Here is a 27,290-nt window from a genome sequence, read left to right as displayed (position 1 = left end):
GTTGTTTGAGGGAGAAACGGAAGGCAGTAAGACTGAAGAGTTTAGAAATTTTTTAGCAGACTTAAGGAGACACCAAAGGTTTCAGAGTTCTTCAAACTACGGTGATGGAGATATACAGACCAAACTGTAACAGATACAACTGAGGAAAACATCAGGAACGTAATTGTCTTTACCTGCAATCCCAAATTGTCAGCAATAGAGTAGTTAGGGTAAATAATGTTACAATTCCTATAAATTAAGGAATTCTTAAGAGGCAGGATAGTACAGCAGTAAAGAACAAAGACTCAAACTATGTGGATTCAGATTCCAGCTCCTCTGCATCCCATGCATACGGACTTGGGCAAAAATGGCTGAAACAAGATCTCCTATCTCACATGATTATCTACAAGGTAATCTTGACATTCCACCAACAGGTGGTCTTTGCCCCCACTGCCTTCAATATCACTGCCTTTTAACATGCTTGTACCCAACAGAATGTGGTGAAAATGACACTATCACTTCCAAGGGCAGATTATAAAAGGCTATTATTACCATGTTTGTTGAAATGTTTACACTAAGAGCCCTGAAATGCCATGCAATAAGTCAATTATCTTGGGGCTCCACACAGTGAGAAAGTGAAGTCAAATGGAGAGGCTACCTAGTAGGAATCCACAGGTAGTCTTCGAGCCTTGTAGGTACCCAATCATGTTGGTAAAGGAGCTTTCCCATGATTCCAGCAGCACCCAAACTGCATCTTTCCAGTTGAGACCTCCAGACATCACGGAACAGAGGCACAAGCCATCCAACCGTGCCCTATCTGAATTCTTGACTCACGCAACCCATGAACCTAGTAAAATTTGGGTCATAATGTTATGCAGCAACAGTAACTAGAACAGCCAATCACTTATCTTCCATGACTCCATCTCTTCATATATAAAACGGATATAAAAATTCCTGTCTCCTTAGGTTGTTAAAAAATTTAAAGAAAATAATAAATGTGAAACACTTAGCATAATGCTTCAGACACACAGCCTCAATAAACATTAACTATTACTACTGCACCTCGGTGGAAATAAAACAGAATTGTCTCATATATATACATTGGAATTTAATATGAGCATTAAGTTATGAATTATATTACATGATGTTATGACATAAAATCAATCCCTATAACTGTATTTGATATCAAAATATATACTTTGAAAATGGGATCTTTGGCTGCCAAATAAAAATTTTAATATTCTTTTAATAGTAAAAGAAGAGATATGAAAAATTTTATCTACCGTATTTTATAATCTCATTCTAAGATATTAAAATGTAGGAAAAGTGTATTTTGGTTCACATTTGAATGTGACAATTCAAATAAGGCAAAGCTTTCAAAAAGATTCTGTTTTTGTATCCCTTTGCTATGCAGAAGGTACAACTGCTTCTCTTTTACTGTTCTGGGCCTAAAGTGAATTCAGAATTGAAAATGTTTATTTTTATTCTTAGCTACTTAGATTAATCTTTAGCTTAAAAATTTTTATTCCTAAAGTTAACACATATATAGTACACAAATATCAGGTGTAGTAAGCTGAGTAAAGCTTTATTCCAACAGATAAGACAACCTTATATTAAGACACTAAAGATCCGTTTTAAAACCTGCATCTTAAAATTTTTATAAAATACAATGAACCTGACAATAAAAGTCAAATAAAAAATTAATATTCTTACAAAGCAGTTTTCTAATACCCAGAGCATCAATTCCAATTGCTACTTTATCTCTAGAACATGTTTTCCTTACCTCTTCACTAATATCAATAATATCCCCCACTTTCAGCTCCAGTTCATCCTCATTTTGTGGAATGTACTCAAAGAGAACTTTACATTGACGCTTCTTGGTCTCTGAAAGAAATAACATAGTAAAAAATGAGGTTAACAAAGACCATTAAAACAAACAATAGTACCTTTTCTTACACACCATATTTATTGCCACTGAATTCATATATACGAATAAAAACAGAACATGTAAGCATTCTAAGCAGCTAACCACAATCAGTTCTGGTCGGCTTTTCACCTTGCCCCATATTATACGTGCCAAAATATATTCAAACCAAACACAAGTAAGGTACAAGGTTCCCAGCCATGAAATCTATTTATACATCTAATCCCACCACTTAGGCCAAAGTAAAATATCAAATGCCAATTTTGAGATTAAAAATATCAACAATAGAAGACACTGTTGACACAAAAAATTTTTTCACAGACAAGCTGTCTTCCAAGCCAGTAATCTTCAGACTACTTCCTGATCAAAGTCTGGAAATACTCAAAATGCACTATTGTAAGAGTGTCTGTGTTGAAAAGACACAAAATGGACAAATCCAAAATACATCTTATATTCTTCAAGAGTTCTATTTTCTGACAGATAAAAACCAAACTCACCTAGTTAAAGACAACAATTTTAAGTTTTCAAACAAGTTTCACTTATTCAGGTTAAATGACAATCATTTATAACCACACAGGCTTGTGGTTATAACTTCTTTCAAACTCTTGAGTTGAGAACTCAGATTCACTCCCACCTTTAAAACCAAATCATTAAAGCAGCTATGGGTAGATGATTAGGTATAACGGATTCAAGGATAACTTCTTGCTATTCAAAGTACATTCTTCAGACCAGCAGCAAGAGTATCATGTCAAAGCTTCAGAGAAATGCAGTATCTCAGGCTCCACCTTGGACCAACCTGCTTTGGATTGAATTGTGTCCTTGACTATACTGCCAGGTAGGGCCTTTGGGGACATATTCACAGTTGACCAACATCATAAAAGTGGAGCCCTAATCCCCACTCACACTTAATTGTGCACATGTGCATGTGGGCATAATACACACACGAAGGCCATGTGAGGATACGGGGTAAAGGCAGCTACCTGCAAGTCTGGAAGAGGCCTCACCAGAATCCTACTCTGATAGCACCTTGATTATAGAATTCTAACCTCTAGAACTTGAGAAAATACATTTCTGTTGTTTAACCCATCTAGTCTGGAGTATTTTGTTACAGTAGCAGGCTGCATTAGAATCTACAGTTTAAGATTCCCTAGATGATTCTCAATCTTGTACTCAATGATGTAATTACACTGATTTCTAATTGCTTGAAAATGACAAAGCCTATTCTTTCTAAGTCTTTCTTTCTAAGATTTAAATATACTGTTTTGGGGGCAGCTGGGTGGCTCAGACGGTTAAGTGTCTGCCAAATCCTTCACTACCTGTAAATACCATGTACCTGCTAGTCTCCATGGGTCTTCTTCCAAAGGCAGCAATTCTATCCATAATGTCATAATCCCCAATCTTCATGTGAATGAGATGTCTTATCTAAGAAAGGCTTAAGATATACCTCGCTTGACAACCCACTACAAAACTGCCCCTTTATTTTCATCATAGCTACATACTTTATACATTTCTAATATGGTTCGTAATAGTATAAACACTAATAATAATTACATTTATTGAGCACTTCTTCTAATATTTACTTGATGTGTTGATACCTCTAAAAACCTATGACGTATTACTATCACCCCTGTTTTATAGTAACTTGATGTCTTCCCATTAGACTGACAAGTTTTTAATCATAATCCATACCCAGTTTTATTTGGCAGATCTGATTGCCCACATTAACACTGTTCTAATGGTTTTCAAATTCACAGATATTAAAGCATTCAGCATATTAATGTTGAAAACTTTAAAAAAAACTGTTAAAAAATATTTTGTATTTTTTGGAAAAAAAACAAATTCTGTAAAATTGTAGACTCAGTAAAGTTACCTCCTATTTTTCCTACTAAAACAGAAAATCCTAAGTTTTCAAATGGAGGTCCATCAAGGATAGCAAATATTTTCATGGTTCTGAAAACCAGACCTAGCTTTGCGCAGTGGCAGTATCGTAGCCAATGAGGTTTATCCGAGGCGCGATTATTGCTAATTGAAAACCAGACCTAAATATTCAGATTAAAAAACAAAAACAAAAACAAAAAAACCCTTAAATTACAGAACCATTTCTCATTTAAGATTATGATTTTCAATTTCCCCAAGAGTATACCACATTCAGAAGTTGGGAAGATGAATGTTAAAATTTCAAAAACAGCAGCAAAAGGATTCATGATCCATTCTGGTTCCATTCAGTTCCAGAAATTACATCTTCATGTTTTACTGCAGCATTTAAATTTTTCTAATGTCAAGATTTTTTTTTTTTTATTTATCAGAGAGAATGAACACAGGCAGAGGCAAAGGGAGAAGCAAGCTCCCTGCTGAGCAAGGAGCCCGATGTGGGACTCGACCCCAGGACACTGGGATCATGACCTGAGCCGAAGGCAGCCGCCCAACTGACCGAGCCACCCAGGCATCCCTAATGTCAAGATTTTTTGGTCAATTTCTTTCTCCAGTAAGCAAAGAAAATAATCAAATGCTAAAAACAGAGTCACTGCTATAAATTTGAATCATTCTTAAATTTTTTTCTTACACTCAGCAATAAAAAAATCTCATACTGCTTAGACCATTAACTGAAAGATTCATGCTTTCAAAGATTCTAGCTATACAGCTGATATACTGTTTGATTAAAACAATCAAAATCTTAGAAGATATTATCATCACCATCATAAGAAAGAACCTAGGTGATTAGGAATGAGGTTTCATGTCTACAATATACTTTCAACTGATTCAGTTAAAAAATGTGTAAATATATGTGTGTGTGTGTGTGTGTATATATATATATATACACACACACACAAAGATATAAAGACAACATGAAAAACGTTAACAAACTGAAAGCATTTAAAATATTCACTGCACAATTATTCCTTCAACTTTTCTGTAAGATAGAAAACAGAAAGTTAGAATACCCTACCCTACCTTCATTTGAGAAGCTGCAGCTGTAGAGGAGTCAGTTCAGAGTCTTTTTCCCCTTTTAAGTCAAAATATTTTATTATCAGAGAGCAGAGCCTGAGCTAATAGGCCCCTATTTTTTTTTAAAGTATGCTGTAAAAATGTATAGTCAGTGACCATATTTTGACAGTATTCTGAATTTTCACTATTTTCTTTAGCACTGACTCAAAATCAGCAGGCATACTATTTGCTAACAACTGTTTTCTAGAAATGAAACACTAAAGACTGGGCATTCTGGTCAACTAATTTTTCATGCAGCAACATCAATTCTGTAGCAACTACTACTAGTGACCTATCAGTATCAATTTCAATGTATTTTTTACATTCAACATAATTATTAACTAGATAAAAACAACTTCTGTGAGAGTTTCCACTAATAAGAAATACAAAGTTACAAGAACTGGTGTCTTCCCTCCAGCATAGTAAGAGTAGATTCACATCTGGCATCAATTTTTTCCAAATGCAAAGTTGAAGTATCTACTAATATTCCACACTGAATGAAATCCAGAATTGGGCTGCTGGAAGATGTCAATTATTTATTCTGTAAGTAATTTTACTCTACAACATTATCTCTGTTCCTGATTTTATAAGGGTCTCAGCAGCAATGTGATCACACCAGTTTTTGCTATGAGATGTGCAATTTTTTCTCTTCTATAACTTAAGCAACTTATAGTAATAGTCCTGGAAAACATTATTCTGTGCTCATTCTTAAAAAATACCTGTTTGTTTTAACACAGGTATTATGGTTAACTTACACACAAAAGCAAAGTTTCAATGGCTTTATGACTAGACTTCATGAAAAAGCCAACACTTTTTTTGGCTTGGGAGACTAGAGAAAAACAGCTAACATGCCTAGTTTCCAGATATTTACCATAGTATGTAGCTGAAACTCTCTTTAAGTTGCTTAAACAAAATTCAATACACACGCAGATTCACTTGTCTTGGCATACAGAGATTAGTGAACATTCACACTGCAGTGACTGTATTATCAATTTTTAAAACAGTTTTTATTAAGTATTAATAATACTGGATAGTAGTATCCACTATTATTTAATATTACAATATACCACCTTTTGAATAGCTGGTCTATTTTGTGAATTAAGGATATGGTACAAACAATAACAAAAAAAGTCATATTAAAAAAAAATTAGCTTGCTTTTCCTGGAAAATCAGTCTGAAAGCAAAAACAACCTGCATCCTGTTTTACATGTTAGCTAGCTCCAAATGACCAATTTAGTCTTTGCAGCACATGCACTTAAAAACAAGTTATGGAAGATCCTCAGGAAAAAGTCTAAGCCTCCTGCCACCACTACATAATGGTTTTTCCTTTTACAAGAAAAAGAATTATGAAGGTAAAATTTAAGAGTGTTGTTTCCTATTAGGAGACAAAATGAATAAAATAATCATAACACTGAAGTCCTTTGTCTGGTCTCGACTTAAGAAAACTGTCCCTTTATAGCTCAGTAAAACTAAAGAAAGTGGTAAATGGATTTTATAATAGAGGTCATAGATAACTCTCCAGTGGGCCTAAAAATTCTCCTATGCACAAATTCCCATACAGAGGTTCACCTGTAGGATATGGAATACTCTCAGGAATCTGTCCCCCAGTCTCTAAAAGAGTCTGAGAGTCCAGAACAATTAAAACTACTGAAAGTGTTCGCCTTCAGGCAGTAGTCTGAAAGCAGTATGGGTAATATCTAAATATTGCCTGTACAATGCATTTACTGGGAAACAACAGAGAATCCTTTAATTGGTCTGCATTACTGTCACGAAATTTTTTTGATTTTTATGAAAATCTGTTTTCATCTTATGAAAATAATCAAAGGATGACAGAACCCAGAAAGTGAAGGTTTCCCTCAAACTTGACAGACAGTAGCACAGAAGTAGCAAGATATAAGGAGACTCTATAAAAATCATAAATAGTCTTATATTTGTAAAATGTGTATAAACCTAATTTCTTTACTACAGACTACTTGGTACCACAAGGGATTTACAGACCACAATATCAAAGAGACTGATCTAAGATAAATGTGGTTAAATACTCATAAGCTACTTATTAACTCAAATTAATCACAGTTATCAGTATTCAATGTCTCAACAGGCTTCAGGTCTTACTATGTTAAAATACAATCTGCTTCCATAAATGCTGTATTTTGTACATGTTTAATGTTCAAGCTTTTTGAAAGACAGCAATGCCATGTGTCTTTCTGAGCACTTTCTCACCAGCAGCAAAATAAAACTCAAGAGATTAAATGATCTAAGGTCATAAGATGGATTCAAACTCATGTCTGATTTCAGATGTGGTGCTCTCCCTCTATGCTAAAATGTTCTACCATGTTTATAAAGTACTAAATACCCGAAAGGACTCTGCTGGGCCAATCACCTTGGGAAACTGATCATCTATGTTCAGAGGTCTAACCAATGAAGAAAACATACTATCAAAATGCACACATCTATATACTACTTAAAGATGAGTAGGCATCTTGGCATAAAATAAATTTTATTTATGATATAAATGGTTTTAAAATAAATTTAAGGCAAAGAATCAACTATTCAACAGAACTTATACAGCTAAGAGAAAAACAAAGCCTCATATTTTAATTTCTAATTCCTATAAATAATTGTCAGCAGGTCATGCTCAATTATTGTATGAAGAATGACTACAAGGGCCAATAACTAGTAACACATGAATATGTAGGAAGTTTCTACAGTCCACTGCAAAAGGTTAAGCTAACTTTCCTTAACATAACTTATGAATAGTTATAAAACATCCTTTTTTTTATTTAAACAGAAAAGAAATTATTTACATACTCTTCTTCATGTTTTTGGTTTGTGGATGTGGTTGAATTCCTCCAGCTGGAAGTCCATAGGTGCTAATTCGTTGTACAAGACTTGCCACATTCCCATGTCTTTCCCGTTTAATGGGCAAACTGTCATCCTTAGATTCTGTCTCTCTCTTAATTTCCTATAAAAGAGGAAATGAGCAAATAAGCAAATTAAGCTGTATTTTATTAAATTAAATCTTCAAATGTAAAATACCAAAAAACAGGTATAGTTATTATTATATAAAACATGACATCAGGGGCGCCTGGGTGGCTCAGTGGGTTAAAGCCTCTGCCTTCGGCTCAGGTCTATGATCCCTGGGTCCTGGGATCGAGCCCCGTATTGGGCTCTCTGCTCGGTGGGGAGCCTGCTTCCTCCTCCCTCTCTGCCTGCCTCTCTGCCTACTTGTGATCTCTCTCTCTCTCTCTCTCTCTGTCAAATAAATAAATAAATAAATCTTAAAACATGACATCAAATTTTTCTCTGCCCACACATACCTAAAGAATGCAACACACTTTGGTAACAGTGACTCATGAATTTAAGTCTTACCAGAACTGCAGACACAATTAAAGAAAGATAGGCTGAAACATCCCCTTCACCCCAAGATACAAAGAAACTCTGAGATATATAAATAATGAAACAAACAATAATTCTAAATCAGGGTGGGCAAACTTTTTCTATAAAGGGCCAAACAGCAAAATATTTTAGAATTTTTTGGCCATAAAATCTCCAACAGAGGGGCACCTGGGTGGCCCAGTGGGTTAAAGCCTCTGCCTTCAGCTCAGATCATGATCCCAGGGTCCTGGGATTGAGCCCCATGTTGAGCTCTCTGCTTAGTGGGGAGCATGCTTCCCCCTCTCTCTCTCTGCCTACTTGTGATCTCTGCCAAACAAATAAATAAAATCTTTTTTTTTCTTAAGATTTTATTTATTTATTTGACAGACAGAGACCACAAGTAGGCAGAGAGGCAGAGAGAGAGGGGGAAGCAGGCTCCCTGCTGAGCAGAGAGCCCGATGCGGGGCTCGGTCCCAGGACCCTGAGATCATGACTTGAGCCAAAGGCAGAGGCTTAACCCACTGAGCCACGCAGGTGCCCTAATAACAAAATCTTAAAAAAAAAAAAAATTTATGAAAAGAAGTATGAAATTAATAGAAGACAAATGGGAAGTCATACCATGTTCAGTGATTAAAAGCTCAATTATTATAACGATATCAATCCTCCCTAAAATTGACAGAATGATGCACTACAATTCTAATAGCTGTACCACAGATTTGGGAGAGCAATAAACTGGTTTTAAATTTGTATAGAACAAAATGCCAAGAACAGCCAGAATACTTCAGAGAAAACAAAGTGAGGAGGCTTTTCTTTTTAATAAGATATAAAGAAAAACTATATGATACTATAAATTACTGCAGTACTGGCATAAAAACAGACATACCAATAAATGAAGCAAAATAGTCCATAAGCAGAAAAGCATGACTTAATGCAAAGACAAACATGATGCTCATAAAACTAATGTTCCATATTTAAGGAGTTGGGAGAAAACGGGATTCCTACCTCACGCATTTGACAATTTAAAAATTTCTGTTCATTAAAAGTAACCAATAGAAAGGCAAATCACTAACCAGAAGATGTTTTTCACATTCAAAGTTAACAAAGAATTTGTAACTCTAGGTGTTTATATCTACCACAAGGTTAACCAGTTGTTACTCTCTAGCTGGTAAGATTTCAAAAAATTAAGATTTCAAACCATTTTAACTTCTCTATACTGTTCAGAATTGTTTCATGTTTGTTTTTAACAATGCATATCATCTTACAATGAGAAAAAACGTTTTTCATATTGGGAAAATTATTACATTGGTCAAGAATTGTGAAAAGTCATTAAAGTATAAATCATGGAAAATACAAACTATTTCACAAAATGGGCTGCTTCATTTTTACTGGTAATGCACTTAAGGAAAAATACGCCAATTTGCTATCAATACATAAGATATGAACATAGGAAAATCTCAGTTTTCGAATTGCACTAAGTATTTTTCAAACTAATAGAAGTATAAAATCTTCATAAAGAACAGTACTTACAACTTCAACATGCTAAAAAGTATTCATTTTTAATTCTTCTTACTGTCTCATGAGCTGTCTACATTTTAAAAAACTACAAGTCCTATCTCTGAGAGCTACTGTTTTCTAATACAAGGACCAAGAACTTGGCCTGACATTCAAATTTTGTTCCTCTAGGAAAGTAATTCCAATTTGACCAAATATGATTAAAAGTACAGGCTCAGGAGACAGAAGACCTGGGTATAAATCTTGATTCTATCCTGTTAATTGGCTATATAACTTAAGATATTTGTGTTATCTTTTAATAAAAAATTTACCATATGAATAACTATGATATATTGACACAATGCTTCTTGTTTCTAAAAACAAAACAAGATGAAAAACTTATAACATATTGCTCAAAACCTAGAAACACTTTAATACTTAAGTATTCTCAGAGACAATATAATAAATCTTCTGAGGGCACGAAACAGAAAAGAAAAGGGAGAATGCGAATTAGAAATATACAGTCTACACTGAACAGAGAAGACTCAGGTTTACAACCTCCCAAATGCATAGTGCCAAGTAAGATGTTTAATCACTAGTACCAAAGCTCTAAGTAAAACTACAAATAAAGTTTGCTTTGAGCTCCACCTCCTCTTCTTGGAACCTCTTCCTCCCACAATCTACCACTACCAGATACACACATTCACTCACTCACGAACCTAATTTTTCCCTAATTCCTGGCCTCACAGTGCCTCCAAATTATTCCTTGGCGTGTGTAAGCCTGACAATTCACAGACCTATAAACCTGGGGCTAATAATACATTACACGTTAATAAAAATTTTTTTAAAAAAAGAAAAAAAAATTACTCCTTGGCTATCATCTTCAACAGCAAATCTGATAGACTCCTATGAAGTGTTACTCAGGTGTCCAGAGTTTCTTCCTCCTTCTGCCCTCAATTCCTTTTACCTAAACAGTCAGTAAATAAAACTATTAACATAGTAGTATCTACTTTCTACTAACTTCACTTCCTTTCCACCAGGAAATACAGTTAAAAAAAGAATCCTCATTTGGAAAGTATCATGTACTGACTAACTAACTGAGAAAAACTTTGAATTTCGTCCTACAAATGAGAAAAACCTCCTACAAAATAGGTAATATCAATGCAAAATTGGCCAAGAAAAAGACTGTGGATAATCTCCATATAAATAAGAATGCAACTACACTAATTTGTTTCATAGAAAAGGCGATTTAGAGGGGCACCTGGGTGGCTCCGTGGGTTAAGCCTCTGCCTTCCGCTCAGGTCATGATCTCGGGGTCCTGGGATCGAATCCCCTGCATCGGCTCTCTGTTCAGCGGGGAGCCTGCTTCCTCCTCTCTCTGCCTGCCTCTCTGCCTACTTGTGAACTCTGTCTGTCAAATAAATAAATAAAATCTTAAAAAAAAAAAAAAGAAAGAAAGAAAAGGCGATTTAGAGGAAGGTAAGAAATATAAGCAAAGGAGAGGGGGAGCTAAAGTCTGGAAAGAATATAGTTATTCTTCATCTAGTAAGGTAACCAGAGATACTTAACTCTGATTGCACTAACAAAAAACAACTTAAAAGATGATCAATAAAATTCACAAACCACTTCTTCATGTTTTAATATATCTTTATAATAATTTGGTTATCTAATCATAGCCAGTACATGATCATAATCTGAAAAAAGAAAGCAATTAATTTCTATTTATCACAGAACTAAATAAACATCACGAAGAATAATAAAAACCAGATTAAAGGGCAAATGAGTCTTTTTTGTTTTTCAAATGAAAGAGGTCAATTCTAAGCTGAGTCACAGTTCTTATGCTAATTAAAATTTAAGGAATACACTTAATATTTTGAATATATAACATTAGGGACTTCCAAAAGTGTTATGTAAAACTAGTACCGCCAACTTTACAGAAACATAAATCAGAAAAAGTGGAAAAGTGCTATTACTGAAGATGTACGAATGTAAGCAGAATTAAATGTTTATTTAGTATGTCCACTGTTCTAGCTTTGGCTGCATCCATTAGATCCACGTTTGAAAAATGAGGTTTTCAACCTAACAAAAATGGTTTACCCTATGCCTAAAGTTTACTCTATGGCTAAAGTTTTTACTTTGTTTTTTAGAATGTAAGTAATAGTACATAAGGAATCATCTATCTCAAGTCATAGGTTTTCATTTTTATGTCTAAATTAAATCAGATAGTAGCAAAACAACTTTAAAGTCCAAAGTGAAAGGGCCAATAAGAGAAAATCTCCTTAATATGAAATCAGTATATACCTTCTCAGTGCCAAGATATCAAAATCATGAGTAACAGATATAACAGGACTATTTTGAAAGCCTCTAAATTTATTCTCTCCCCCAAAATATGCTACTCTCCACATAACTGCTGTGTCTCCAACTTGGACAAAGGGCCTTCCTATTCCAATTGCCCCTCCCCCACTGGAAAAGGCAAAAGTAAGAAGAGAGAAAGAAAAAGTTATGTACTTTCATTGTCAGTGGAATCCTACTCCTTTCTCTTTTTCCATCACAAGAACGTTACTGAGAGCCAAGTGAAGTAGAGTTGGAAAAACAATCAATAAAGAACTCAGGTATACTACACTGATTGAAAACACCCCCAATAATTTATAGTGGTCATATTTTTCACACTAGTTACATGGATTTAAAAATGTTATTTTTGCTTGCAGTTCTAGGAAGAAGGGATTTTAGGAGAAGAATAGCAGGTATTGAGGGCTAATATATGTATGACTCAAAAGACATCAGACCTCCATGGAGATCCTTCTCCCAAACCTGCTAGACTCTTTGAGGCCACAGATGACATTAACAAGCAGGCAATGAGTGTCAATCCAAAAAGCAAGATCAGGAGATACCCCAGAAGCCCAGGTTCTAGCTCTCAAACGTTTCAGGCTTTAATTATTTCTACAATTTGAAATACCTTAGCAGAAAGAAAATTTATTAACTCCTTAAGAGGAAAAAATCAGAATTTAACTTTCCAGTTAAGTCCCAGGTAAACATTAACATGATTTATACAATAATGTCTTAAATTTAAATTTATGATTTAAATATATGATACAAAGGAGAAGTGGATAAGAGTAATTCAGTTAAAAAGATTGTCTACAGATAACAGTCTACATCTACCACATTCCTAAATGCAGAAGGGTTATAATGAAAGAAATGTACTTTTCACAATAGCCACTTCTATATTCCTTGAATTTTGTTTCAACATGTATTATTTCAGTGATTCACAAAAGATTCAAAAAAGATTCATATCTTTTTCTAGCATTGCCTGTACTTAACTATTTCTTTAACACAGTGAATACAGCCTACATAGGATTCAGAATATTATAAAAAATATCCCAAGTCACAGAAAAAATTGCTCTTAACCAGTGTCTATGTATACTTAATGTTTTACAGTATGTAACAAAGTATGTACTACAAAGTATCATAGCTATATACAACTCTGACGTTTTTATCTGTTTTTACTATAATTCCAAGTTCTCTTCTAGTTGTTTTCTCATAGAATGTGTTCCAAATAATGAAAGTAAATCACACACCAAATTCTCCCCTGATACAAAGCCAGCTTCCTGAACTATTCTATTAAAGTCACCAATACATCTCCTAAAACTTGAAAACATCACTGAGGTTTACCTAAAAAACAGGTTTCATAAAGGATTCAAAAATATAAAGGTAACATAAAGTAATGTTGCCATTTCCTTCATTAAAAAAAAAAAATTCTTAATTTCAGTTAAGATTATGATCTCAGCACTGTGGGATCTAGCCCCACAGGTCTCCTCACTCGGCAGGGAATCTGCTTCAGATTCTATTGCCTTCTCCCACCCCCTTCTTCCCTCACTCACACATAGGCTCCCTCTAAAATAAATAAATAAGCAGGTAAGTAAACATTAAAAAAAAAAAAACTCTCTCCCTCTCCCTTGGTTCCCCCCACCTCTCTCTTAAAAAATAAGTCCGCTAAGCATCTGCCTTAGCTCAGTATCTTATCAATAAGATACTTCCAAACTAGCCAGATACATCATCAGATCATCATCTTATTCCCAATACTGCCATTTTTCTTTAAAAAAAAAGTTTCTAAACACACTTAAAGACTTAACCTTAATTCTGCTTAACCATTTAACCCATGGAATACAGACATAAAATGACAAACATTCTTTTTTTTTTTTTAAAGATACTATTTATTTCAATTTCAAGTAGGTGGAGAGGCAGGCAGAGAGAGAGAGAGAGAGGAAGCAGGCTCCCCACTGAGCAGAGAGCCCAATGCGGGGCTCAAACCCAGGACCCTGAGATCATTACCTGAGCCAAAGGCAGAGGTTTAACCCACTGAGCCATCCAGGTGCCCCAAATGACAAACATTCTTAAATGCAAGGTAGGTTGTCAAACTACCCAATTAAATTAAAAAAAAAAAAAAAAAAACACATTCAATGAGGGGTGCCTGTGTGGCTCAGCTAAGTCTCTGCCTTATGCTCAGGTCATGATCTCAGGGGATTGGGATCAAGTCCTGTAGGGGGCTCCCTGCTCAGCAGGGAATCTGCTTCTCCCTCCCTCTCAGCTGCTGCTTGCTCACACTCTCTCCCTCTCTATGAATTTAAAAAAAAAAAAATCTTTAAAAAAAGAAAAGATTCAGTGATTTATTCTTTTTCTAAATGAGAAAAAAATGCTAGAAATTTAAGTCAAAATAAAGAAATATTCAAATGACTTTTATTCATTTGCCAGTTCTCAAAAATACTTAAATGTTAATGACTTTTGTTTTCTTGTTCCTTAATTACATCAAAAGTCTCAAACACTTTATCAAGCTCTGAGAACTCATCAAAAGGGATCAAAATTTTCATTTTAAATTTAAAAAAATGGGGAAAAGCAATTCATTTACCAACATCTGAGACATCTTCTATGTATATACCCACTTATTCTTTTTTTTTTTTAAAGACTTTATTTTTTTTTTTTAAGATTTTTATTTATTTATTTGACAGAGAGAAATCACAAGTAGATGGAGAGGCAGGCAGAGAGAGAGAGAGGGAAGCAGGCTCCCTGCTGAGCAGAGAGCCCGATGCGGGACTCGATCCCAGGACCCTGAGATCATGACCTGAGCCGAAGGCAGCGGCTTAACCCACTGAGCCACCCAGGCGCCCCTATACCCACTTATTCTTAAAGTAAAAATATCATAACATCACGTAATAACCTATAATACAATCAGCATAAAGCACACAAGAAAGCTATATCAAAGCTCACAAATTATCATCCCTTATCCACAAACACTGTTCTGCTAACATTCTGTAAGTACAACTAATAAAAGTATTTGTTAATTTAATATCTTATTTCACTGATATTTCTCTGCTTTTCTCAAGAAAAGTTAGCTACTACTACACCATTTCTAAAAGGAGATATTCTTTCTACATAATGAGTTTTTAAAGATAAGCATTTCAATCTATTAAAACACATACCCATCTATCTGATGGTTACCAGAGAGGAGAAGGTTTGGGGGGATGGGTGAAATAGGCCATGGAGATTAAGAAGTGCACTTGCCTGGTGATGAGCACAGGGTCATGTATGGAACTACTATATTACATACTGTATATCCAAAACTAATGTAACACTGTATGTTAATTAACTGAAATTAAAATAAAAACTGTAAAAAAAATGCGTCACCATCTAGATTTCCCTCATGGAAAGATGGAATAGATAAACTGTTTCCTTATTCCTCCCGCTAAGTACAGTTAAAAACTCTGGACATTATGGACATTACATACTAAAAACAAACAAAAATATTCTGGAAAGTGGAAAAAAGAAGATGGACAAGCCAAGAGAGCCCAGGTTCCTTAGAAACTGGTTAGTGGGTCTATTGGGTTTTCTTTTTGCCTCAAGTATTCTAGACTGTGTACTGGAAAAACCACCAACTATTACTGCCAAACCAGCAACTGTTACTGCCCATGAGAGGAGAAAGAAAAAAAAAACCTCTAAGAAAAGCCTGCTCTCTCCAGAAGGACCAAGAAAAGAGTTACCTACCAAGACCGAAATCAATCTGCTGTAGTCAAATAATACAGAGAGAGAAAAAAATCAAACTAGCAGGGAGCCTGGACTTTCGCCCTCACCAGGCTGTAACCAGACCACCCACTCACTACCACTACCCCTTTTTCCAGCCAGAGTGGTGTCAAAAAGGCCAACTGGAGAGCCAAACTCTCCCACCAACCAGGTGGGAATGAGTCTCCTTCTCTTCTCTGTCAGTGGAGGCCACAAGGCAGCACTAAGAAGGCACACTAGGCCTTGCATCAAGCGGGATTCAATGGAGGACTAGTGAGCCTCAACTCCTACCCCACTCAGCAGTAATTAGGAGCTCCTCCCTCTCTGAGTGTCAAACAGAGAAGACTGGGGAACTGGACTTGGAAGTAACTCATTCTTTTGCCAGCACACGTTCTCTCTAGTAAAATACAGTTTAAATGTAGATTCAGGGTCCTCAACCAATGTTATGATTTTTAAAAAATATTTTTACTGCCAATACTTCTACCAGGACGTGAACACAAATCCTCAGCTTTTAGTAACCAGTCGTGATGAATGTCGGCATTCTCTCCTTTCTCAGTAACTAAACTTTCCAAAGGCATTTTAGCTGAGCCCCTTTATCTTCTTAAAACTACCTTTTCCATTCCAAATGACTTAACAAAAAAAATAATTAATTTCCTCCAGATCACTTTCCTGAACACATCCTGACTCCAAAGGCCATGTTCCTTTCCTAATGCCATGCTATCTTCTTGACACAGTTCTAGCAGAAATGACCTATCAAAATTAGTTTTACCACAAGGAGCTAGATCTTACACAAATCCTAACACATTAAAAGCCTTTTTATTGTCTAGCCTCTGACACACAGCTGGCCCACTTTTAAAAGACTTGATCTGCTCCACCACAGCCACCATGAATACTATAGATTTGGTTTAGAGAAATAGGCTAATCAAGCTAACTGCTTGTCCCCTTTTTTTCTCATTTTAATTACTTTCCTATTTATTTTTGTCCTTCCTTAAAAAATACTAGCTTTGGGGTGCCTGGATGGTTCAGTTGGTTAAGCCCCATGTCAGGCTCTCTGCTCAGCAAGGAGATTGCTTCTCCTCCCCCTCTGCCCCACACTAGTGTTTTCTCTCTCTCTCGTGCTCTCACTCTCTCAAATAAAGAAATCTGTGAAAAAAAACCTAAAAACTACTAGTTTTTTAAAAGAGAAAACTAGAAAAGTTCTAACTTACTTGCCTATTTTATTATTAATATTTAATTTAACAGTATCTGGTATAGAATAGGCACCAGGAAAAACAAAAAACTGTTGACTAAATTAACAATTTAGGTGATCTTTTCTGATTTTCCCTTTATGAAATGGATGGGCAGCTCCTGAGCCATAAAGTAACAGGATAAAATAATAAATCCATAATGTGTCTACCTACAAGTGGGATTCCCACATTCACACTGAAGAAATTCATACTCTAGAGTAAAAGATCTTCAAGGAAGAACACCCAGCAAGCATGTGTGTGGGTATGGGGGAATAGGGGATGAGAAGTCAAATAGAGGTCTTATATCCTGACTCCAAAGGCCATGTTTCTTTCATAATGCCAAGCTATCTTCTTAACATAGCTCTAGTAGAGCAGTTGGCAACCACAACTATCACATTAAGTCTACTTTCCTCTAATTTCAAGATCCTTCTCAAAGGGAATGCATTCCTTACCTACTCTGCACCCTTCTGGGTTTTTCTGGCCAAACCACCTCAGAGATACTATCCTAGAACACCTGAATTAAAGTATTAAATGCCATTTTCGATCTCCCACAACTCATTTTTTTCCCCAAAGCACTCAGGACTACCAAAATTATTCATCCATTTTTTCATGTTTGTCTCCTCCCACCATTAGAAAATAAACTCATCAAGAGAAGGGAATTTACCTGTTTTATCCACCATTGTGTCCCTAGCATCTATAAAAAGTCCTAACACAGGACTGTAACCAGGACTGTAAGAGTCCTGTAAAGAACCTCAGTAAGTATTTGAACAAATGAATAAATGGCGAACAGTAAAGAATAAAACAATGGAGAGGCACGGTATGGGGAGGATCTGACACAGTATTGCCACGGATTTTACTAAAACGTAGCTCAATAAAAAGTGCCTGGGGAATCTGGTTTCTTTTTCCTTTTTTTTAAAGATGTATTTATTTCAGAGACAGAGAGAGAACGAGAGCAGGCACAGCCCACAAGTGGAAGAAGGAGCAGGTAGAGGGAGAGAATCTCAAGCTGACTCCCCACAGAGCAGGGAGCCCAAAGTGGGACTGAATCTCAGGATCATGACCTGCGCCGAAACCAAGAGTCAGCCTCTTAACCTACTGAGTCAGCCAGGAGACCTGAAAATCTGGTTTCTTATCAGGGATACTAAAGAGTGTCATTATTAAAAAGAACTGAAAACCCTGCTTTGACTGCAAGAAGAGACATGTGGTTGATGAAAACTACAAGCTTCAAAGACAGCTTACAGAGAAGTATCCCTTACTGGGGGCTAAAGTTGTTAATCTTACTTGTAATAAAGAAAGCTCTTATTTTACTTATATTTAACATAACTCACTACTTGGACTACATGAAACTTTGTACAAAAGCATGTATTGTGTTATGCCACCCCTGAGATTTTAATGTTGTTACTATGCTGTAAGCTATCCTATTCTTACTGATACATTGGGCCTTCTACTTTCCTTATTAAACCTTGTTTTCAGCATCATTTCTAGGGATAGGGGTAATAAAAAAACATGAATAAAACTGATTCCATTTTACAAAGTTACCTACAGACAATTTTACATGAGCATTGCAAGTCCTGCTTCATTTTCCAAATATCTCATTATTTATATGTCTTCTGCATGTTCCTATTCCATCTCTGGTCCTAGCAACACCCTCACATCAAATCTCAAGTTTAGTCTTTGGGGGGGTGAATTTGTTTTCATAAAATTGCATTTTGAGGAAGCAGTCTGAATTTTATTCAATGGTCAATTCTGAAAGTTACGAAAGGCATTTAATATTGTAATTCTAACATCTTTCAATTATGCTGATGCTACTGGAGAATTTCAATGTCTAAGAATCATTCGATTTTGTCTTTAGAGTCTTAAAACTACAGAATGTTAAAAAATGATCACATTTCTCCAATAACCAGCATATACTATATAAAATATATTTCTTATGTAAAAACAGGCTGATATTTGCCTATCACAGAGCTACCAACTACCAAGTCATTAGTACACCAACTACTACCACCATGACTCTGGCCGTAAATGACAAATTTATCCTAACTTTCAAAGATGTCAGAATAAAGTAAGAAAATGTATGGGAACCTGCTGAGTCTTAACACAAATAAAAGGTATTGTGCTTATTAACTATCCCATTACTTCCATTCTCATTATACAGCTCTGATCTCCATTACTATACTTTATAGCCTCAACTCTCTCTTTTATAAAACCTTTCCTTAGCACTAAGATTAATCCATTAAAACATTCTATCTTCCCTCTCCTGTCTCTAATAACTCTGATTTCCCTAATACATTTTAAATAGACTTAATACCTTTACAGGATACTCAAAATGCATCGTACCACTGGCATTAATACATACTTTTGGTCTTAAATCCCATTATACACAACCCCATAGAAAACTTTCATTCAACCAAAGTAGTCCATTATTTTTACCACAAAACACTTTGCTCCTTTGCCAGACACAGAGCAGACGAATTATACATCAAACTTCCTATCTTTAAAGGCCAAGTCAAATGTTACATTCAACATCTTTTCTGAAAAATTTTCCCAAGATCCTTTAGCACCCATCATCTTTACCACATACCTGACATTCAGCCAAAAAGGCACTGCAATTTATCCTTCTGTTTTCATGCTGTTATGCCCCCACAATAAATTAAGTTGTGGAAACTCTTCTCACCACACCCCAAAATATTTCAGACAATCACTAAGCATTTGTTTAATGCAGGAGTGTTTACTTTGTTTCATCTCAATTACAAAGACCCAAAGTGCCAAATATCAACAAGTCACAACTCTGATACTGAATCTCAAAGTTTACACAAACAAATTAAATCAAACACTTGACACTCTCTACTTTAGTCCAAAATACTGAAGTTGAGAATGAGGGAAGATCTGATAAAGTAGCAAGTTTCTTCCCAATTTTGTCTCAATTCTCAAACATTAGAAACCTGTGAGGAAAGAGTACTCTTCAGTATTTTTTTAATGTGGAAAAAATTTAATTACTGCCTAAATCACACCTGTACCAAAGGTAAATCGAGATTGATAAAAGACTTACACTGAAAAATCAAAACTTAAAACAGATTATCTTTAAAATCTCCCTGCTCCCAAGTTATACTTAGACAAGCCACAAAGAGCACTTATTAAAGAGAAAAGACACATAAACAGAAGGAAGACAAAGGACTAGCAGTCAAAATACAGAATTCATAGTATTCGCAATAAGAAGTACTACAATGAGAATAAGAAAGAACACAATAAAAATGGACATAAATATAAGAACACAAGCAAGACACAAGAAAAGAAATTTAAATGACCAATAAATGTGAAAAGATGCGTAACTTCTCTCGTAATGACAAAAATGAAACACAGAAAAGTGGATATTATTATAGACCTGTATTAGAAAAAAGAAAATCTGATAGTATCAAATGTTTATAAGAAATGGAAGAAAGAAATTCTTTTATAGTACTGGTAGGAATTTATAAATTGGTGTAATTATTGAGAAATCAGCCAATGTCTAATACTCTAATACAGCTGAATATATGCATAACCTAGGATGCAGCAAATTCTCAACTATGTATATAACCTACCAAAGGGTATTTGGCATTGTTTTCAATAGCTAAAAAATAAAAAATGGTCCTATTTTGCCTCATAAAATGTGATAAAGACCCAGAATGGAATATTATAGGACTGTGCAATCTCTACTATGAAATTACATGTACATTCCTAAACATCTGACCTTCTGGGGGGAAAAGAAACTCATACAAACCAGAGGAATCAAGATGGTGGAGGAATAACCAGCTGAGATGACATCAGGCTGCAGGAGATCAGCTAGATAGTTTATCAAACCATTTCAAACACCTACAAATCCAACAGGAAATCAAAGAGAAGAGCAGCAATTCTAGAAACAGAAAATCAACCACTTTCTGAAAGGTAGGACCTGTGGAGAAGTGAATCCGAAGTGATGGGAAAACAGACCACAGGGGGAGGCTCCCTGTGGCTCCCAGCAAGTGGTAGAGCAACAGAGCACAAAATCAGAACTTTTAAAAGTCTGCTCCACTGAGGGACATTGCTCCAGAGGCTAAGCTGGGATGAAGCCCATGTGGGGACAGAGTGGTGTCAGGTCCTGTGGGGTCACAGAAAGAGCGAGACAGCTGAGTGTTGCAGAGTTCGCAGGTATTAGAGCGGGAAAACTGGCTACAGAGACGGAGCCAGGGAGTGAGCTCTCAACACGTGGTTACCTTAAACTATGATCCGTGGCACAGTCAGGCCACTGCTCTTTGACCAGGGACCCCACAAGATCAGGGGAGACGCCCCTGGAAGAATGTAGGGATCTGTGGGGTTTGGAAACTCCAGGCAGGGCTGTGTGCCAGAAACAGAGATGCTTAATCACAGGCTGGGTGAGCTTGGAGTGTGGCTGGAGGCCAGGGAGATAGGAGTGACTGACCGCTTTTACGGAGGGCGCACTGAGGAGTGGGGCCCCAAGCTCTTGGCTCCTCCAGGCCAGATACTGGGAGGCCGACATTTTTCACTCCCATCCTCCATAACTCTATCGAAAATGTTCAGGGAACAAAAGCTCCCAAAAGCGAACCCAAGCGGATTACATGGCCCAGCCCCTGGTAAGGGCAGTGCAATTCGGCCTCCGGCAAAGATACTTGAGAATCACTACAACAGGCCCCTCCCCGAGAAGATCAACAAGAAATCCAGCCAGGACCAAGCTGACTTACCAAGGAGAACAGCAAAATTCCAGAGGAGGAGAAAGCAAAGCATGGAATTCATGGCTTTCTCCCCATGATTCTTTAGTCTTGCAAAGTTAATTTTTTTTAATGTTATTTTTTCTTATGCTAAATTTTTAAAAATTTTTCTCTTTCCTCTATTAAAGTTTTTTAACTAGTTGATCTTAACAATACCTTTCATAAAAAAAATTTTTGAACGTTCATTATTATAATAATATTTTATCCTTCATTGTATCTAACGTTATTTCTTGTATACACATAGGGTTTTTTTCTTCTAAAGAAATCTGGGATATAACTTCTTCTAATAGATGAGAATATACCCTAAATCTAGCACAGGGCTTTGTTCTAGTCTCCAGCCTGAGCAAATTCTCTCCACTTTCTTTTTCATTAGTCTCTCAACCAACCTATCTTATCAGCCTCTTTTTTAGAATTTTTTTTTTAATTTTCATCTTTATAGTCATATTCCATCCCTTCATCATTTTTACCCTTATTTTGTGTATATATATGTTTCTCATTCTTTAAAATTTTAGGAGGTAGTATCTTCTAAGAGACCAAAATACTCCCAGAATTAAGTGGGTGACTCTGTTCTATTCACCAGTCTAATATACATATTTCCTTTTTTATATATTTTTCTTTCTTTCTTTCTTTCTTTCTTTATTTTTTTCCCCTGAACTTCTTTTTACCGCTTTCTTCCCCCCACAATTTGGGGTCTCTCCTAATTCACTTAAAGCACATTTTCCTGGGCTCTTTGCCACCCTTTTAGTATTTTATCCTCTCCTTCATATATTCTTATCTGGATAAAATGACAAGGTGGAAAAACTCACCACAAAAAACGAACAAGAGGCAGTACTGACAGCTAGGGACCTAATCAATATGGACATTGGTAATATGTCAGATCTAGAGTTCAGAATAATGATTCTCAAGGTGTTAGCTAGGCTCGAAAAAGGCATGGAAGATATTTGAGAAACACTGTCTGGAGAAATAAAAGCCCTTTATGGAGAAATAAAAGAACTAAAATCTAACCATGCTGAAACCAAAAAAGCTATTAATTAGGCGCAATCAAAAACGGAGGCTCTCCCTGCTAGGATAAATGAGGCAGAAGAGAGAATTAGTGATATGGAAGACCAAATGACAGAGAATAAAGAAGCTGAACAAAAGAGAGGCAAACAACTACTGAATCATGAGGGGAGAATCTGCAATATAAGTGATACCATAAGATGAAACAATTTTAGAATAACTGGGATTCCAGAAGAAGAAGAAAAAGAGAGGGGAGCAGAAGGTATATTCGAAAGAATTATTGTAGAGAATTTCCCTAATATGGCAAAGGGAACACGCATCAAAATCCAGGAGGTGCACAGAACCCCCCTCAAAATCAGTAAGAACAGGTCCACATCCCGTCATCTAATAGTAAAATTTACAAGTCGTAGTGACAAAGAGAAAATCCTGAAAGCAGCCTGGGACAAGAAGCCTGTAACATGCAATGGTAAAAATATTAGATTGGCAGCAGACTTATCCACAGAGACCAGGCAGGCCAGAAAGAACTGGCATGATATATTCAGAGCACTAAATAATAAAAACATGCAGCCAAGAATACTACATCCAGCTAGGCTATTATTAAAAATAGAAGGAGAGATAAAAAGTTTCCAAGCAAACAAAAACTAAAAGAATTTGTAAACACCAAACCAGCTCTACAGGAAATATTGAAAGGAGTCCTCTAAGCAAAGAGAGATCCTAAAAGTAGTAGACCAGAAAGGAACAAAGACAATACACAGAAATAGTCACCTTACAGGCAATACAATGGCACTAAATTCATGTCTCTCAATAGTTACCCTGAATGTAAATGGGCTAAATGCCCCCAATCAAAAGACACAGGGTATCAGAATGGATAAAAAAACAAAACCCATCAATATGCTGTCTATAAAAAACTGATTTTAGACCCAAAGACACCTCCAGATTTAAAGTGAGGGCATGGAAAACAATTTACCATGCAAATGGACATCAGAAGAAAACCGGGGTGGCAAACCTTATATCAGATCAATTAGATTTTAAGCCAAAGACTATAATAAGAGATGAGGAAGGACACTGTATCATACTCAAAGGGCCTGTCCAACAAGAGGATCTAACAATTTTAAATATCTATGCCCCTAACACGGGAGCAGCCTACTACATAAACCAATTAATAACAAAATCAAAGAAACACATAAACAATAATACAATAATAGTAGGGGACTTTAACACTCCCTCACTGAAATGGACAGATCATCCAAGCAAAAGATCAACAAGGAAATAAAGGCCTTAAATGATGCACTGAACCAGATGGACATCACAGATATATTCAGAACATTCCAACCCAAAGCAACAGATACATATTCTTCTCTAGTGCACATGGAACATTCTCCAGAATAGATCATATCCTGGGTCACAAATCAGGTCTCAACTGGTACCAAAAGACTGGGATCATTCCCTGCATATTTTCAGGCCACAATGCTCTGAAGCTAGAACTCAATCACAAGAGGAAATTTGGAAAGAACCCAAATACATAGAGACTAAAGAGCATCCTTTTAAAGAATGAATGGGTCAACCAGGAAATTAAAGAAGAATTGAAAAAATTCATGGAAAAAAAAATGATAATGAAAACACAATGGTTCAAAATGAAAACACAATGGTTCAAAATTGGGACACAGCAAAGGCAGTCCTGAGAGGAAAATATATAGCAATACAAGCCTTTCTCAAGAAACAGGAAAGGTCTCAAGTACACAACCTAACCCTACACCTAAAGGAGCTAGAGAAAGAACAACAAAGAAAGCTTAAACTCAGCAGGAGAAGAGAAATAATGAAGATCAGAGCAGAAATCAATGAAATAGAAACCAAAAAAACAACAGAACAAATCAACGAAACTAGGAGCTGATTCTTTGAAAGAATTAATAAGATTAATAAACCCCTAGCCAGGCTGATCAAAAAGAAAAGAGAAAGCACCCGAATAAATAAAATCATGAATGAAAGAGGAGAGATCACAACCAACACCAAAGAAATACAAACCATTATAAGAAGATATTATGAGCAACTATACGCCAGCAAATTTGACAATCTGGAAGAAATGGATGCATTCCTAGAGACGTCAAAACTACCACAACTGAACCAGGAGGAAACAGAAAACCTGAACAGACCCAAAACCAGTAAGGAGATTGAAGAAGTCATCAAAAATCTCCCAACAAACAAGAGCCCAGGGCCAGACGGCTTCCCAGGGGAATTCTAACAAACATTTAAACAAGAATTAAATCCCATTCTCCTGAAACTGTTCCAAAAAACAGAAATGGAAGGAAAACTTCCAAACTCATTTTATGAGGCCAGCATCACCTTGATCCCAAAACCAGACAAGGATCCCATCAAAAAAGAGAGCTATAGACCAATATCCTTGATGAACACAGATGCGAAAATTCTCACCAAAATACTAGCCGATAGGATTCAACAGTACATTAAAAGGATTATTCACCATGACCAAGTGGGATTTATTCCAAGGCTGCAAGACTGGTTCAACAACTGCAAATCAATCAGTGTGATACAACACATTAATAAAAGAAAGAACAAGAACCATATGATACTCTCAACAGATGCTGAAAAAGCATTTGACAAAGTACAGCATCCTTTCCTGATCAAAACTCTTCAAAGTGTAGGGATAGAGGGCACATACCTCAATATCATCAAAGCCATCTATGAAAAAACCCACCATGAATATCATTCTCAATGGGGGAAAAACTGAGAGCTTCTCCGCTAAGGTCAGGAAAACGGCAGGGATGTCCATTATCACCACTGTTTTCAACATAGTACTAGAAGTCCTAGACTCAGCAATCAGACAATAAAAAGAAATTAAAGACATCCAAATCGGCAAAGAAGTTGTCAAACTCTCCCTCTTTGCAGATGATATGATACCTTATGTGGAAAACCCAAAAGACTGCACTCCCAAAACTGCTAGAACTTGTACAGGAATTCAGTAAAGTGTCAGGATATAAAATCAATGCACAGAAATCAACTGCATTTCTTTACACCAACAACAAAACAGAAGAAAGAGAAATTAAGGAGTCAATCCCATTTACAACTGCACCCAAAACCGTAAGACACCTAGGAATAAACCTAACCAAAGAGGAAAAGAATCTATACTCAGAAAACTATAAAGTATTCATGAAAGAAATTGAGGAAGACACAAAAAAATGGAAAAATGTTCCATGCTCATGGATTGGAAGAACAAATATTGTGAAAATGTCTATGCTACCTATCTAAAGCAATCTACACATTTAATGCAATCCCTATCAAAATCCCATTCATTTTTTTCAAAGAAATGGAACAAATAATCCTAAAATTTATACAGAACCAGAAAAGACCCTGAATAGCCAAAGCAATGTTGAAAAAGAAAGCCAAAGTTGGTGGCACCACAATTCCAGACTTCAAGCTCTATTACAAAGCTGTCATCATCAAGATAGTATGATACCGGCACAAAAACAGACACATAGATCGATGGAACAGAATAGAGCGCCCAGAAATAGACCCTCACCTCTATAGTCAACTAATCTTCGACAAAGCAGGAAAGAATGTCTACTGGAAAAAAGACAGTCTCTTCAACACATGCTGTTGGGAAATTGGACAGCCACATGCGGAAGAATGCAACTGGATCATTTCCTTATATCACACACAAAAATAGACTCAAAATGGATGAAAGGCCTCAATGTGAGACAGGAATCCATCAAAATCCTTGAGGAGAACACAGGCAGCAACATCTTTAACCTCAGCCACAGCAACTTCTTCCTAGAAACATCGCCAAAGGCAAGGGAAGCAAGGGCAAAAATGAACTCTGGGGACTTCATCAAGATCAAAAGCTTTTGCACAGCAAAGGAAACAGTCAACAAAACCAAAAGACAACTGAGAAAATGGGAGAAGATATTTGCAAACGACATATCAGATAAAGGGCTATTATCCAAAATCTATAAAGAACTTATCAAACTCAACACCCAAAGAACAAATAATCCAATCAGGAAATGGGCAGAGGAATGAACAGACATTTCTGCGAAGACAGACAAATGGCCAACAAACACATGAGAAAGTGCTCTACATCACTCGGCATTAGGGAAATACAAATCAAAACCACAATGAGATACCACCTCACACCAGTCAGAATGGCTAAAATTAACAAGTCAGGAAATGACAGATGCTGGCAAGGATGCAGAGAAAGGGGAACCCTCCTACAACGTTGTTGGGAATGCAACCTGGTGCAACCACTCTGGAAAACAGCATGGAGGTTCCTCAAAAGTTGAAAATAGAGCTACCCTATGACCCAACAATTTATCTAAAGATACAAACGTAGTGATCCAAAGGGGCACGTGCACCTGAATGTTTATAGCAGCAATGTCCACAAAAGCCAAACTATGGAAAGAACCCAGATGTCCATCAACTGATGAATGGATAAAGAAGATGTGGTATATATATACAATGGAATACTATGCAGCCATCAAAAGAAATGAAATCCTGCCACTTGCGAGG

At 36.2% G+C, this 27,290-nt stretch overlaps 1 protein-coding gene and 1 non-coding gene across 2 annotated transcripts in view; one reads left to right on the top strand and one right to left on the bottom strand.

The window, feature by feature from the left end:
- Positions 1 to 27,290, bottom strand: part of CD2AP (CD2 associated protein) — a 136,817-nt gene that overhangs the window by 75,900 nt on the left and 33,627 nt on the right. Inside the window, exons 3-4 of the mRNA XM_032340205.1 lie at positions 7,700 to 7,853; positions 1,763 to 1,863 (exon numbers count right to left, since the gene is read on the bottom strand). Coding sequence (XP_032196096.1) covers positions 1,763 to 1,863; positions 7,700 to 7,853 — 255 coding nt within the window. The remainder of the gene's footprint in view (positions 1 to 1,762; positions 1,864 to 7,699; positions 7,854 to 27,290) is intronic.
- On the top strand, positions 3,869 to 4,007 carry LOC116589492. The gene has a single exon (XR_004285296.1). It is a non-coding gene; the product is annotated as a U4 spliceosomal RNA (small nuclear RNA).

The sequence above is a fragment of the Mustela erminea genome, chromosome 4, assembly GCF_009829155.1.
Source record: "Mustela erminea isolate mMusErm1 chromosome 4, mMusErm1.Pri, whole genome shotgun sequence".
NCBI classification, from domain to species: Eukaryota; Metazoa; Chordata; class Mammalia; order Carnivora; family Mustelidae; genus Mustela; species Mustela erminea.
Note: the sequence above shows the minus strand (reverse complement) of the source record. Positions and strands in the feature narration are given on the sequence as shown.